We start from the raw sequence: 13,980 nt of genomic DNA on the forward strand, positions 1-13,980 counted from the left end.
CTTCGGCTCAGGGCGTGATCCCGGCGTTCTGGGATCGAGTCCCACATCGGGCTCCTCTGCTGGGAGCCTGCTTCTTCCTCTCGCACTCCCCCTGCTTGAGTTCCCTCTCTCGCTGGCTGTCTCTCTCTCTGTCAAATAAATAAATAAAATCTTAAAAAAAAAAAAAAGTTGCCTTACCCACAGGCAACTATGTTGTGTAGATTTTTACGGTAGGTTGCTCTCGGACGTTAATGCTTGAGAAAACAGATTGAGGAGAAGAGTGTTTTGTGTGGTTTCTGCCAGGTTTTGCTAATGAGATTCTTGCGCCCATGGCTCTCCTGTGGTTTCTGATAAGGCATAATAGCCGGTAAAATGCCGGGATCTTGAGTGTGGGCCTCTGGAGGAAGTGAGAGGCTCCTGTAGTAGAGGCCGGCGTCAGCGGGGGCCTGATGAGGCTGGGAAATCAGTGCAGCCGTGAGCGCAGGCAAACTTGGGGGTGGCTCGTTCCAGGGGTCCTGGTGGCAGGAATGGAGACCTGTGATAGCCAGATGTCCTTCAGGGCGCAGACAGCCTGCTGGCCTCCCCTTCCATGGCCACCGTTGCTGTCCCTCTCTGTTTGTTCTTTCCCACAGTGGGTGTATTGCCACTTTCTCTCCCTATCTCTTTTCCAGAGAAAACCTGTGCTGGGAGTATGCCAGGCTCCTGTCACCCTGGAGCTGATCTGGTTGAGCTGTGTGGGACTGAAGCCTGCCCAGCACTGCCGTGGGGAGCCATGAGTGGCGGGACTCAGCGTGGGCCCGTTTGCTGCCGAGTGGGAAGGAGTGAGCCTTCCCAGCAGCGCAGGAATGTCATCTTATTCGGGCTCAGCAGTTAGGAGGAGGAGAATGCTAAAGAAAGGGCCCATGGTCCTCACCTCTTGGCGGCCGGACCATGGAGCCAGAATCTCCTAGCAAAGAGGCACAGCCTCAGCCACCGTCTCAGGAGGGGACATTCTTGGTGCCAGTGAAAACTTGCTTAAGGGAGAGTCACACGGGAATTGGGCTGCCCCACTGTTGATCATCTCCTGAATTGAGGGCTTCCAGGGGCCCCTCTAGCTGTTGGTGCCTGGACTGAAAAGGGCAGGGTTTCCCCTCTGGGTCCCTCCCACCTTCCCTGTTTTCCTTCTGGGAGGGAGTCCTAGTTGGGCCCCTCCCTAGCTCTTCTCGGGCTGCACCCACTCACAGGGAGGTGATTTTTCAACAGTTTGGGGTGTGGAATCTAAGATTGTTTGATGGAGGATAATGGGATGGGAGCCTTATCTGAACGGCCGCTGAGAGGCCTCAGGGCCCGGCTGTGGTGAGCAGGGGCTCTGCAGCTGGGTGGGCTGGGCCCAGAGGCTGGCTCTACCACTTTTTAGCTGGTTGAACTTAGGAAAGTGACCTAGTGTTGCTAAGGCTCAATTTCCTCATCTCTAAAATAGGGATAATAACGGTGCCCATGGCATGGAGGCTGTTGTGATCGAAGATCACCCGCATCAGATGCTTTAGGCTCTGGGCACCTGGCGGCTTGGTCGGTGAAGCGTCTGCCTTCGGCTTGGGTCATCATCCCGGGGTCCTGGGATCAAACCTCATATCGGGCTCTCTGCTCAGCGGGGAGCCTGGGTCTCCCTCTGTCCTCTCCCTCTCTCTCAAATAAAATATTTTTTTAAAAAAATATTTATTTGTCAGAGAGAGAGAGAGACAGCGAGAGAGGGAACACAAGCAGGGATTGGGAGAGGCAGAAGCAGTCTCCCCACTGAGCAGGGAGCCCGATGTGGGGCTTGATCCCAGGACCCTGGGATCATGACCTGAGCCGAAGGCAGACGCTTAACGACTGAGCCACCCAGGCGCCCCTCAAATAAAATGTTAAAGAAAAAAAAATCTTTGGGCAGCGGCTGGGCACACAGAAGCCCTCGGGGGGTTTTGGCCGGCTTGATCATCGCCTGCCGCCTTCAGCATCCTTGTCATTCCCATTGTTACTCTGAATCCCGTTCTTGTGGGGTGGGTACAGGCTGGTTCTTGAATTTCTTTTCTTTTGTGTGGAAGGACTTCCTCTCTGGGTCTTCAACCTAAACCAAACCCGTCAAACAAGTCAGTGGACACCAGGAAATGAAACCAGCCAGAGTTTCTCCCACCTGCCTGCCAGCCGGAGATGGAGGGGAGTGGGGGGCAGGGCCGGGCATCCCCTCTCCACTCTGTTTTCTAGATGGACAGGACTCCACCCCTAGTGGCTCTGGGGGACCAGCGGGGATGAAGGGGGAGGTACCACAGAGAGATTTTTGACTCCCCTACCCTCATTCCTGGGTTGGTAGCCGTACCTGAAACATTTTCTGGAAGAGAAAGTAAACTAAAGGGAGGGAGGCAGGGCGGCGTTGCACTGTGGCAGAGCCAGTGCTTAATATGGGTCCACGTTGCTCTTGTTTAGAGGGGCAGATAATGACGATGGTTCATATCTGCAGAGCCCTTAGGATCTGCCCAGCACTGTGCCAAGTGCTTGCTGTAGGTTATCTCAGTTTCTCCTCATTAGCTCACTCCAGGAGGCAGCTCCCGGGGTCAGCGGAGTCTCAGAGGGGAGGAAACGTGGGTCAGGGAGGTTGAATCACTAACCCGCATTCACATAGCCGGTGAGTAGCAGGTGAGGCTTTGTACCCAGACAGCCTGGCACACAATGGGGGAAGGACCGAGGGGTTAGGATGCAGGCTATGGACAATAGTAGGGGCCTGACCTCTCTTCTCTGACTCCAGAAGTTTGGGAAGACCCAGGGGCCTGAGCCCGCTGGTGCAGGGCATGTGGGCTAACGTTAAGTGGCAGTGGAAGCTGTGGAGTGGCGTTCCTGAGCCCAGCGCCCCGGCAGACGCTGCCCCGCCACTGCAGAGGGGCCATCTGGAGCCAGAGCTCGTTAGCAGCTGGTGCTGATGGGCCTTTCGCCCTCACCCTTCCCCTGCTTCCCTCTTGCATGGCATTCCTGCCTGTGTGTTTTTCCAGCTTTCGTGGGCACAGGGAGTGCAGAGGCCTGGCAAGGACAGTCACCGGCCACACCCCTGGAATTCTGGCACATTGCCCTTCAGAAGCACAGAGCCCAGGCCAGGGAGTCTGGCGCCACAGAAACACATAACCAGAAAGCTTTTACTGGGAAAGAAACGGGCAAATACCAGAGCAGAATACTGACACGCTCCCCTCTGGTGGGAAGCTCGGGACCCAGTAGCTATTGCACAAAGCCCCTCTTCGGCGTGGGGGCCCCAAGGGCCAGGTCCCCATAGGCGCAGGCTATTCTCCATTCAAGTATGGGGACCCTGCTTCTGTGTTTTGTTAAAAGGTGCAGTTTGGGAAAGAATCCCCAGTTTTTGTTTACTCAGTGTTTTAACCAATTGACTCCTCCTCGGCCCCCCAGGATTCACTGGCAGGTCGGAGTTTGGTGGCCGTACCAGCCCTTGTTTCCTCGCTAAGGCTGCAGGTGGCGGGTTCCTGGGCAGGGTCGGAGCTGGGGCCACGGATCGTGGTCTTGTGGGCTGAGGGCCGCAGGGCCAGGTGGCACCTGGGGTCATGGCTTTGGCAGCCTCCTCTCCAGCGTCTCGTCCTCGTCTCTGGCCCTCACGGCGGGGTCATGGGCCGCACTTGGACCTTCCTGCCTCTGCGCTCAGGGCAGCAGCAGCAGCTGCAGGCTATCAGCAGCAACAGCAGCACGGTAGCTGGGGGAGGAGGGGAGAGAAGCAGCGAGCACCGGGAGCTCAGCAGGGGGAGAGAAAGGACATACACCCGACTTCTAAAGAAACCCCTCCAGAGGTATGCAGGATCTTTGCCCAAAGAGACTCTGGCGAGGTGTCAGCTGTCCCCGTGGCAGCCCCTGGGCCCTGACCTCCCTGCCAGCCTCCTCTGCTGCCCATAGCTTCGCTCCCTCGATCCTGGTTGGGAGCTGGGGCTGCCTCCGGGCCCTGGTTCCAGCGCCGCACCATCATCACTGGCGCAGCTTGTCGAGCCTTAGGGCAGTCCCTTGGCTTTTCCCCAGGGACATCTCCTTCTCCTTCTCTGTCTGGGGGACACCTAGCCAGCCCTCTGGCCAGTACCATGGTCTCACCTTTCCTGGATGCCAGGAAGAGCCAGGGTGCTGGGGAGAATGTGAGAGCCCGAGCTTACCTGTGAAAAGGAGGATGACCGAGAAGGCCACTATCTCCACAGGCTCGGCCTGGGGTAGTTTCTGTAGCTTGAGCAGTAACTTCTCACCCGTGGAGCGCATCTCCTGCACGAAGTCAGCGGCTGCCATGGTACATCGGGCTCCTGCCGGGCTCCTCCTGGCTGTGCTGAGCAGACACGGGGCCGGAGTCCCCACCCACCTGCAGCCCGCAGAACGAGTTCGTCAGGTCTCACCCCTGTACCCCTGTGGCTCATGGGGGGAGGGAGCCATTAGGGCCCTCCACCCAGCACCCAGCAGTGGCCCTCAGTCCCCACCCAGCTGACACCACCCGTCGTGGAGCCTGAGGCCCTGCCATGGGGGCTGCCCGGCACAGCCAGACACAGGAGAGGTCTGTTAGCCGGCCACGGTTGGCCAGGGCTCCCGACTTTGAGGTGGGGTGACTTCACTATTACAGTCCTTTGTCTCAGGCACCACTCCTGGTTTTGCTGGGGCGCCTTGGGCTGGCACAGCTCCCCCAGTGACCCCTGGGTCCTTCAGGACTTTGGGTGCCTCCCGTGGGTTCCCAGCAGGGAGACTGGGCTTTAGGGCTCCAGCCGGGTGCTCTTGCCTCCCATCATTTGTGGGGCAGAAGGATAAGGTTCTTCCTCGAGCAGGCACACTGGGGCTTCTAGCTAGGGTCAGCTGGAGGTGAGAGCTCACAGGGAGGTAGTCTGGGCCCCACCAGGGCCCCCCACCTACTCACACAGTGTTCTTTGAGGAGGAAGAGATGACGCTGTGTCCCTGCAGTTTTGCCCAAGGGGGCCCTCTCAGGATGGGATCTGGCATCCCACAGCTGGTTTACCAGCCCCTTTCCGCCGGCTCAGACCAGGAGAGTCCCCTCTGCCCCTACCCCTGCCCCAGGTAGGTGGCAACTCAGCCCTCCAGGCCCCACGACTGAGAGCATCTTCCTGTCTACAGGTGCCCAACAGGTTAAAGGGGAAGGTCCGGGCTGAGCCTGTGAGTTGGGGCGTGCTCTGCCTCAGTGTCTTTCCCCCTCAGTCTCAGCCATGGACCTGGGGAGCCAGTGCCTCTTCGGAAGTGGATGGGGGACAGTGTGTGCCAGCCCAGCCCGAACTTGTTCACCAAGGCAGCTCTGATCCAAGGCAGGGTAACAGGTGGCCAGAGGCTCGTGCCAGACCTGAGGGTCTAATTACTGCCACCTCGTCCTGGGTCTGGGCCAGACAGGTTCTCCTGAGATGGCTGCTGTCTTGGAAGCCAGTCCCTGCTGGGACTGCCACCACAGTAGAGCTGTCTTAGAACTGCCTTGAACCTCTGCTTGAACGTCTGCTTGAACCCTCTACCCTGTATCTAGGTCCCTGCACTCCTTCTGGCATGCAGCCTTTGCGTGAGCCCCTCTCAGTGAGATGCGGGGTCCCACCTACTATGGCCGCCTACCCTCTTCCTTCTTGGAACAGCGCTGATCGTTGGAAGTGGGACCTCCTCCTGACCTTGTTGGTCCTGCCTGTGGTCACATAGGACACTTGTACCCCTCTTCTGCCTCGCGGGCCTTCGGGACCTGGACGGCAGCTGGCCTGTGCCTCCCGAGTCTTGTCTTCCATGTGGTAACTGCTCTCGTTTGGTCAGCTGCCCCCGCCCCCCGGGACATTGTTTCGATGCCGCCTGCCCCTTTCCTGCTTCTGTGACATGGATGTGTCTCACTTTGTCTCTCTGAGTCTGTTTCTTTCTCTCATTTTACGTGAGAGGAGATGCCCATCTTTCGAGGCTGTTGGATTGACTCCTGGAAGCACAGCCGTGGCCAGCACAGATCCTGCACACATTGGGGCCCCGCACATGTGATTCCCCTCTGAGGGGGGTTCAGCCACCGTAGGAGCATCGAGGAAGCCTTTGGGAGCAGTCGTACCCCCTTGTACACTGTCAGAGACCCTCCCCAAACACCCTTGGGGAGCTTTGTCTATGGCCTGTGTACCCAGGCTGTTTGCGGTGTGTGAGGGGAAGGCAGGTGGTGGGGCGGGCTGGAGACGGGAGCTGTGTTTTAAGTGATGTTGAGGGTAGCAGGCAGATGATGGGTCCCTGGAGGATTAGAGGGTTTCCTGTCAGAAGTGGGAGGCTCCTGGAGTTAGATCCTCCTGTCTCCTCTCACACCCCACCCCAGGGTCAGCATGTTTCTGCAAAGGAGATCAAGTGTACTAAGGGGCACGGGATCCTAGAATGCCACAGGGCATCCGTCTCTGCGTCCCTTTATGGGAAGCAGAGCCAGGAGTGTAAATGGTTCTTCTGAGGTCACACAGCAGGACGGAGAGCCTGGCCAGCAGCCCCCCATGCTGTCTCTCATGGAGGCCTGTCTTAGGCAGCCTGCTCTCTGGCTGGCAAGTAAGCCAGCCCCCAGAGCGGCCTCCTGAGGGCACTGACTGTGCAGTAGGCCCGGTGCAGGGCCAGGGCCCCAGAGCCCTTTGGAAGCAGGTGTGTTCTGCATGATCGGCCCCTTTCCACACTCATGAGTCTGGGCACTGCTTTTATTCAGGTGTCTCACCCCCAGGCCAGGGCCACACCTGTTCTTTGAGAACCACATGTGACTTGTCACTGAAAGGCCAGATCTTGTCTGTTTCAGGTTCACCAAACTCCTCCCCAAGCATAGGGCCGCTCTTCTCTGGTCACGCTAAATGTGCCCCGCCCCCTCCCCCAGGTTGACCAGTGAAGTAGGTTTGCACCAGGAGGGTGGTCCCCTCTCATTCCGGGGCCTCTCTGGGCGCCCCAATTCCCATGTTTCCAGAAGCGCAGTAGCCCGCCTGCTGGTCTCATTCCTAGAGGAGGGAACAGAGGTGCCAAGCAAAGCCCCAGAGGAGACTTTGCACAGGGCTCAGGAGTTGGGCACCTTTTCTCTTCCCCTCTTCGTCTCCACTTGGTCTGGCTTCTTCAGCCTGATTGGCCCTGTGCCTGCATTGCCCAATGTAGCCATCGAAGACTCCTTGAAAGAGGAAGCGGGCGGAGGCCAGCTGGGCAAGAGTGGCTTTTTCACTTGTGTTTCCAGGTCCAAAGACCCGGGGAGGGATTGTGGAGGCGAGACCTCCGCTCGTGAGCAAGAAGTGGTGTGGAGACCCAGCCAGTCTGAGGGGTGTGATCTGTAGAGCAGGGAGGATGCAGGTTGGGCCAAGGCTGCTCTGCTGTGCAGGAAGGGGCTTCGTCGGTCAGAAGCTTCGGCTCTGAAGTCGGCCATTCTCTGGGCGTCGTGAAGGCAGGATGCTGCAGAGTCCCACCCAGAGGACTTGGGCCCCGCGCTGGGAGGAATGCCAGTGCACGCCAGTGGCAGGCCGTGGCTGTGGCCGTGTGGCCATGGATAGCATCGTGCCTTTGCGCCCAGGGCCTCTCTGGTGAGCTGAGTTAACAAGCTGTACCAGCCCTGGGGTCTCACCCCAGGCTTCTCACGGATTCTGTCTGGGTTGTGAGCGGGAATGGGTCCAGCCAAGATTCTACCCCGAAGGCTGACGGAACCCCCTTTGTTTTTCAGTTGACGTTCTGCCATTTCCATTTGGGCTTGAGCAGAATAAACCTTAGTGGGGACCGTGGGAGCTGGAGGGACCTCGTTCTAAGAGGGAGGAGGCACATTCCAGCAGGTCCCAGGCGCTCTTCCCAGCGGGCTATTTAAAGCATGGCCCCGGGGGGTGCCTGACGCCTGGTGCCCGATATAACCAGTAGTCATCAGGTGACCGTGCGGTATGTTCCTCAGGCGTTGTTCTGTAGGGAGTCCTAGTCTGTAAGTGTTCCCAGCTGTGACCTGGGGCACGTGCGTGCTCTGAGGCTGGCTGCCGCTTGTCCCTTTTACTTCCCCAGGTTTGAAGGGAGGCCCAGAGCCAGTACTGATGATCGCGTGTATCTTTCTGGTCTATCTCAAGGAGATAGGAGGGTCATCCATTCTCCTTCCAAAACTGTACTTCCTGCCTGTGAACCAGGGAAATCAGAGTCCCTCCCAGCCCTGTGCTCAGGAGTGCTTTGGTTGAAGGCAGCCAAAGCAAGTGGCTTCCCACGGCCCCAGGAAGGGAGAGCAGCCTTGGCTGCCTCTATGGCCCTTCTTGGAACCTTTGGAGGGTGCTCGGTGGCTGAAATGGCAGCCAGTGGAGGGGGAAGTGAGCCGGGCAGAGGTGAAGGCTGGCAGAGCTGGAGGGACCAGAAAACATTCCTTTGTGGGGCATCTCTTGGCACAGAGGACCTTGTGACTGAGCAGGCAGGCATCCTGCAGGCTAGACAGCTGCCACTTGGTCCTGAAGCTTCCCTGTTTCCTCCTTGCAAAACTGATACTCCAACTCCAGAGGCCCTTTGTGGAAGAGAGCAGGCAGCAGGCCAGCCTGTTTATGACTGATAAGTGGTGTGCTGATGGCTCAGGGCCCCTGTCATTTTGTCATGGTGGGTTACAGCCACTCTTGCCCCACTGGGCACTGTCTTGTTTGAGAAACAGCTATGATGAGGCAAACTGATGGTTGTGGCAGATTTGTGGGGTCCAGAGGCCTGATCAGTAAGGCAGAGGTGTCCACTGTGCACTGCGTCAAGCCTTGAGATGATGCCCTTTTCTGTCCTAGCTCCAAGTTGCTGTGGGAAGTAGACATTTGAACCCCGTGCAGTCCTGCTTCCCTAACCCCATGGCTTTCCAGGACTGGAGGAGGGACTTCTTGCTGCTAGTGATGGTTCACCCAGCCCTGGAAGCTCGGCATCACCCTCCTATTCCAGCTCAGCACCTGTGTCCAGGTGACCCCATCCTCCTATGTCCTGTGGCTGCAGGACTCTGCTACCTGCCTGCCTGCCGTACAGATCCGAGCCAGCAGGGGTAGCCCTGGGCTCACACCTGGCCCTTCCCTCACCCAGCCCTGCGCGCTGCCTCCAACACAGACCCGGCGCCCGGCCCCTCTCTGCCATGCCTGGCCCATCGCTGCAGGGCTTTTAGTCTCCCCAGTCATCAACCGTGGGCCAAGTCCCACAGCCTTTGCTGAGCCAAAAACACTTGGACTGATCCTTGGTTTCCACTTTTCCCTGGATTGTTGTTTTTCTAAGTAGATACTAGCCTGTTTGCTTTGGGGGAAACATCTGGGGGGTGGGGAAGGGAGACTTTAACCCTGGTGTGGGGGCAGGAGGCAGGAGGAGTAGGCAGCCTCGGTTGGTGGGGCCCTGCCCAAGGGGGCTGCTCCCCGTGCTGCTCGAAGAGCAGTCTTGGGCTCAGCATTCCAGTGGCGCGGCAGAAGGCCAAATACCGGGCAGGTCCTCCACCAGCCTCACTGTCATTGCCTTCTCCTGACCCCACCCTGGTTTTAGAGTCTGGCCCTCAGGCTTCTGGCGCAGCATTCAGGGCGATTAGGGAGCTCATGGGAGTCCCAGTGGGCCGAGGGAGGAGCACCTGGGCTTAGCCTGAGCTGAGAACACCTGGCAGTGAGTGGGCCAAGCCCCTCACGAGAGGTGGCAGTGGCCGCACTGATGCAGGACATGGATGGGCAGAGCTGCTACGGGTCCCGCCAAGTTCCTGGGGGGGCACGAACTGGCAGGGCAGACCCTGCCCTGAGCCGCCTCCACCGGGAGAAAGCAGCCACACAGAGGGCTCTGCGTTGATCCTGGGAAAAAGGGAGGCTCAGTGGGCAGGCAGCCGTTCTCTCCCAAGCCAGGACAGCCAAATCCCTTGTTTAAGCCCCCTGAATAGAACAAGCTTCAACTAACTTGCAGAGTAAGCAAGCACTCGGGGCCCCTCTGCCTGCTCAGCAAGCCGGGAGGAAAGCACTCTGAGCAGAGAGCTGCAGCCTCAGCCCGTGTTCCCCCAGTGCGGGGCCCAGCAGAAGAAGGGAGAGCCCACGTTTGAACGAGGCTGTCTGGAGACTGTGACTGAGTTGCACCCCCACCGTGAGCCTCTGTGGTCGAAGCAGATGGTGGCTCTCCACCCTTAGGGCAGGGGACCCTGGCTGCCCCGCACCCCCCACCCTATCATCTGTGGCCGGCACCACTCACCTAGGAACTCAGGTGTGGGGTTGGGGGGCAACCGCAGATGCCGGCGAGCCCAGCAGCCTCCTGGGCCTGTCCTCGGGCCCGGCCACCACCTCTTCCTTCCTCCTCTGATGCCTCTTTCCTGACCCGCTGCTGGGCGCCTTCCTCAGCGTGTGGAACTCCTGGCTGCTGACAGCCAGCTGCTGTCTCGGCCTCAGCTTTTCTGTTGTTGGTCGTCCTGGAGATCCAAGTGTCAAATTACACGGGGCGGCCACCGAAGGAGGGGGAGCCAGTGCCACCGCTGCCCTGCCCAGGCGAGGGAATCCCTGCTGGGGCCTTGGCGGGTGACTTCGGACTCCCCTGCACCGCCCTACCCCTGGGAGGTCTGCCTGGGCGAACTCTGCTGTTCCTCCTCTTCCTCTCCTCTCCCTCCTGGCGGGTGTGTGCTAAGCCATCGTGGGCTGGGCCTGGGCTGGGAGCTGATAGGAGGTCGGCTCTCCTGTTCCCTGGCAAAGAAGCCCTCTGGGAGGCTCCCCCTGAGCAGTGGAGTGGGGAAGGGAGGCCGCACAGCACTCCCAGCTCTTTGGCCCCCTCCCTAGCCCTCAGGAGGGCTTTGGGCCCATCCCCCCCACCTCTCCAACCTGTCTGTCTGGAGACTCCCTGGCTGGTCCCGCCCTCTGGCCCCTCTGAAGAAAGAAAGTGAATAGTGGGGGAGCTGCCGGCCCACCCACAAGGCCAGCCCCCGAGGGAGGCATCTTGGGGAAGAACTTGGGGTGACTTGAGAGTAGCCTGCACGTGGCCTGCTTGCCCGGGAAGTGCCTGGTGTTCCTCAGCCCCAGGATGAGGGAGGACCCTACTGATCTCAGTCTTTCCAAAGGGTATTTGCTGGGACCCTTTCTGCACGCCTGGCCCTGGCCGGCAGGGACAGGCTCCAGAGCTGTGGCTGGCAGGGCCCTTTGACATTTGGTTGGTTGTGCCACCCCAGCAGACCAGGCTGTGCCCGGAGCAGGGTAGGAGCCGACCCCAGCCCGCATCTGTGAGCTCTCAATGGAGCCCTTTGAGTGTGAGCACAAAACCCCAGTGAGTCCGGGCTTGAGGGAGGGTGGGGGGAAGGATGCCAACCGTGTAGCCACACCACTTAGATGCCAAAGCCTCCCAGAGGCTGGACAGGCGGCCACTGTGCAGATGCGCAGACTGGCGATGGCAGGAGCCTCACGGTGACTTAGGAGTGGAGGGAACGGTGCCCTCTGGTGGCTGCCTGGGCCCACTTGCCATCTCCTGCCATTCAAAGCTGCATTCTCTAAAAGTAGTCAGACCCCACTTCCTAGGGCCTGTGTAAGCCTCAGCTCTTGTTCCTGGTGCCTGCGCCTCAGGGGTCTCCGCTCCTCAAAGTGTTTTTGCAGCTCCGGGTGGTCCTCACGTTGAGAGGCGTTCCGGTTAAAGAGTGATGCCACCTATTGTTGTCCCCAGGATATGGTGCCTGGACAGCCCTGCCTCTGCCGCCCAGTCTCTCAGGCTCCCCTACCCCATGCCACATTCCTGCGGCAAGACTGGCCCTTTGCAAGGGCCCTGAGAGACCTGTGGTCCCTCCGGGGGCCTCTGCAGCTGCCCTGAGGACCAACTGTGCCCCCATCGTGGGAGTCCTAGGAGAGACAGCTGGAGTCTGGTACCGCAGCAAGGGGGCTGTGGCAGGGTTGAGGCACTGCGAGATGTCATGGACTCCTGCCAAGGCTGTTCTCCTCGCTGCCCTCACCAGTGAGCAGCATACGACGCCAGCTCTCAGAGCTTCTGCTTTCTGCTCTCGGGCAGCCCCGGCCCCGGGCTGTGTACGCAGGCAGTCTTCTTGGGGACAGAGAAGTCGCCAAGAGGTAGAAGCAGGGCAGAGTGCCGAGGCAGGGGTAGGGCCACCTCACGCTGGTCCTTCCGTGCCCCACCTCCGGGAAGGGCGAAGAGTAATACAGAGGGCTCGCCATGCGCCGGATGCCGTCTCCCCAGCTGCACAGCCAGAGGAGCCAGCGCTCTTCCAGCGCCATTTGACGGGCAAGAACGTGTGGGCTTTGAGCCGTCCAGAGCTTCCCCTAAGGATGCGGCCTCAGCAGCATCCTTACCCAGTCGCATCTGTACCCAGAGCCGAAGCTATTCCTGGGGCCCCCACCTCCGCCGGAGGGCAGAGTACAGAGCAGAGGCCAGGACCGAGAGGAGCAATGTGTAGCGAAGCAGGACAGAATGGGGGTCACGCCCTGTCTTCTCCGGATGTGTTGTATGACCTTGGAAAAGCTCCTTTACCTCATTGTCGTCATCTGTGAAACGGGTGACCAAATGATGCCTTGTCAGGCTCATACAGCGTGAGGTGTGTGACGTACTGAGCGTGGTGCCCGCATGTAAAGCTTCTCAGCCAGAGTGCAGGGAGTGGGTGGATGAACACTGGCCTGCCTGGGTCCCTCACCCCAACCTCTGCTGTGCTGCCTCCGCCAGGTGCCGCCATGCTGCCATTGCCAAGTACTTTGGGGATGCGCCCCCTGCCTGCACCAAGGGCTGTGACCACTGCCGGGACCCTGGGGCCCTGCGGAAGCAGCTGGATGCCTTGGAGCACAGAAGCAGCTGGAACAAGACTTGCATCGGGCCTTCCCAGGGGAATGGCTTTGACCCTGAGCTGTATGAGGGAGGCCGCCGGGGCTATGGGGGCTTCAGCAGGTGAGGCGCTGTGAAGTCAGGGGCCCCAACCCACTGCAGATAGGCTGGCATTCTCCCCCTCGTGCCAAGGCCAGACTAGAGGCGCCCCAGTGCCATCGTTCACTCCTGTCCCCGTGAGCCATGTTGGAGCCAGGAGCTTGGTGTTTCTTCCAGCTGCCAGGCTATCAGAGACATCACTGCCCCACCAGAGAAGCATGACAGGAGGACAGAGTCCAGGCCCAGGGCTGCTTATGCCTCGCCTGTCCCCTAGGTATGATGAAGGTTCTGGAGGCAGTGGGGACGAGGGCAGAGACGAGGCCCACAAGCGGGAATGGAATCTCTTCTACCAGAAACAGATGAGCCTACGCAAGGTAAAGGGGATGGGGGCTTGCTGGGGTCCCAGGTGGCCCCCCGTTCACACTCCCTCAGCCCTTACCCTGGTGCCGGACGGGGGGCTGGCCTACGGCTAAGCAAATGCCTCATAGGCCCTTCATGTCATCTTCCAGGGCAAAGACCCCAAGATAGAAGAATTTGTACCCCCAGGTCAGTACAGAAATGTCCCCAGGGGCTTTTGGGCTACTCCTAGGGTATAGATGTCTCACTGCGGGGCTGGGGACTCCAGAAAGCAGAGGTAGAATGGAAGGACCCACTCCTCTTCCCCTCAGATGAGGACTGTCCCCTGAAAGAGGCTTCTAGCAGGAAGATCCCCAGACTCACTGTGAAGGTAAGTGGTGGACAGTTCCTCACACCTGCCCCCCTGACTCTTTCCCCAACCCTGAGGCTTGAGTGACCAACTTCCGCCCTCTGTGTAGGCCCGTGAGCACTGCCTGGGGCTTCTGGAGGAGGCTCTGAGCAGTAACCACCAGGCCACAGATACCACCCATGGGTGAGTCACCCGGGTCACAGGGGCCAAAGACGCTTCCCCAAGCCCCTGTTCCTTGTAGACCACAAGAACCCCCATCCCTCCTGGCTTATTTGGGCACCCTTCCCCCAATTGTGACCCATCCTTCTCCCAGTGGTTGCAGGTCTCACTAGCCCCAGCAGGACCGAGGGGCTGCCATCGCCAGCTAGACAGTGAACCCCAGGGTACCTGGGGTCTGGGTCGGAATCCCTGTGCCCAAGGCCATTCCCACGAGGCCCTGAAGTCATCTCCAGGGTCCCCGGGGAGAATCCCATAGGAGCTCAACAGAGAGAGGGCTCTGGCCCACCTGACACCTCGTGCCC

The 13,980-nt window shown here is 59.5% G+C and overlaps 2 protein-coding genes across 3 annotated transcripts in view; one reads left to right on the forward strand and one right to left on the reverse strand.

The window, feature by feature from the left end:
• Window positions 1-13,980, forward strand: part of RECQL5 (RecQ like helicase 5) — a 35,395-nt gene that overhangs the window by 18,256 nt on the left and 3,159 nt on the right. For both annotated transcript variants that reach the window (XR_006782778.2, XM_045814491.2), the window contains exons 9-13: window positions 12,559-12,777; window positions 13,028-13,127; window positions 13,263-13,299; window positions 13,422-13,480; window positions 13,569-13,642. Coding sequence is in view for 1 of the 2 variants with exons in the window: in XM_045814491.2 (XP_045670447.2) it covers window positions 12,559-12,777; window positions 13,028-13,127; window positions 13,263-13,299; window positions 13,422-13,480; window positions 13,569-13,642 (489 nt within the window). In the remaining variant the exon portion in view is untranslated. The remainder of the gene's footprint in view (window positions 1-12,558; window positions 12,778-13,027; window positions 13,128-13,262; window positions 13,300-13,421; window positions 13,481-13,568; window positions 13,643-13,980) is intronic.
• SMIM5 (small integral membrane protein 5) lies at window positions 3,109-10,525 on the reverse strand. The gene is made up of 3 exons (XM_045814500.2): window positions 10,108-10,525; window positions 4,131-4,327; window positions 3,109-3,685 (listed from the first exon to the last, which is right to left on the reverse strand). Exons 2-3 carry the CDS (start codon window positions 4,255-4,257, stop codon window positions 3,588-3,590), a joined length of 225 nt encoding a protein of 74 aa, XP_045670456.1. The 5' UTR covers window positions 4,258-4,327; window positions 10,108-10,525; the 3' UTR covers window positions 3,109-3,587.

This window comes from Ursus americanus, chromosome 23 (genome assembly GCF_024610735.1).
Source record: "Ursus americanus isolate L20-20 chromosome 23, mUrsAme1.1.p, whole genome shotgun sequence".
Lineage (NCBI taxonomy): Eukaryota > Metazoa > Chordata > Mammalia > Carnivora > Ursidae > Ursus > Ursus americanus.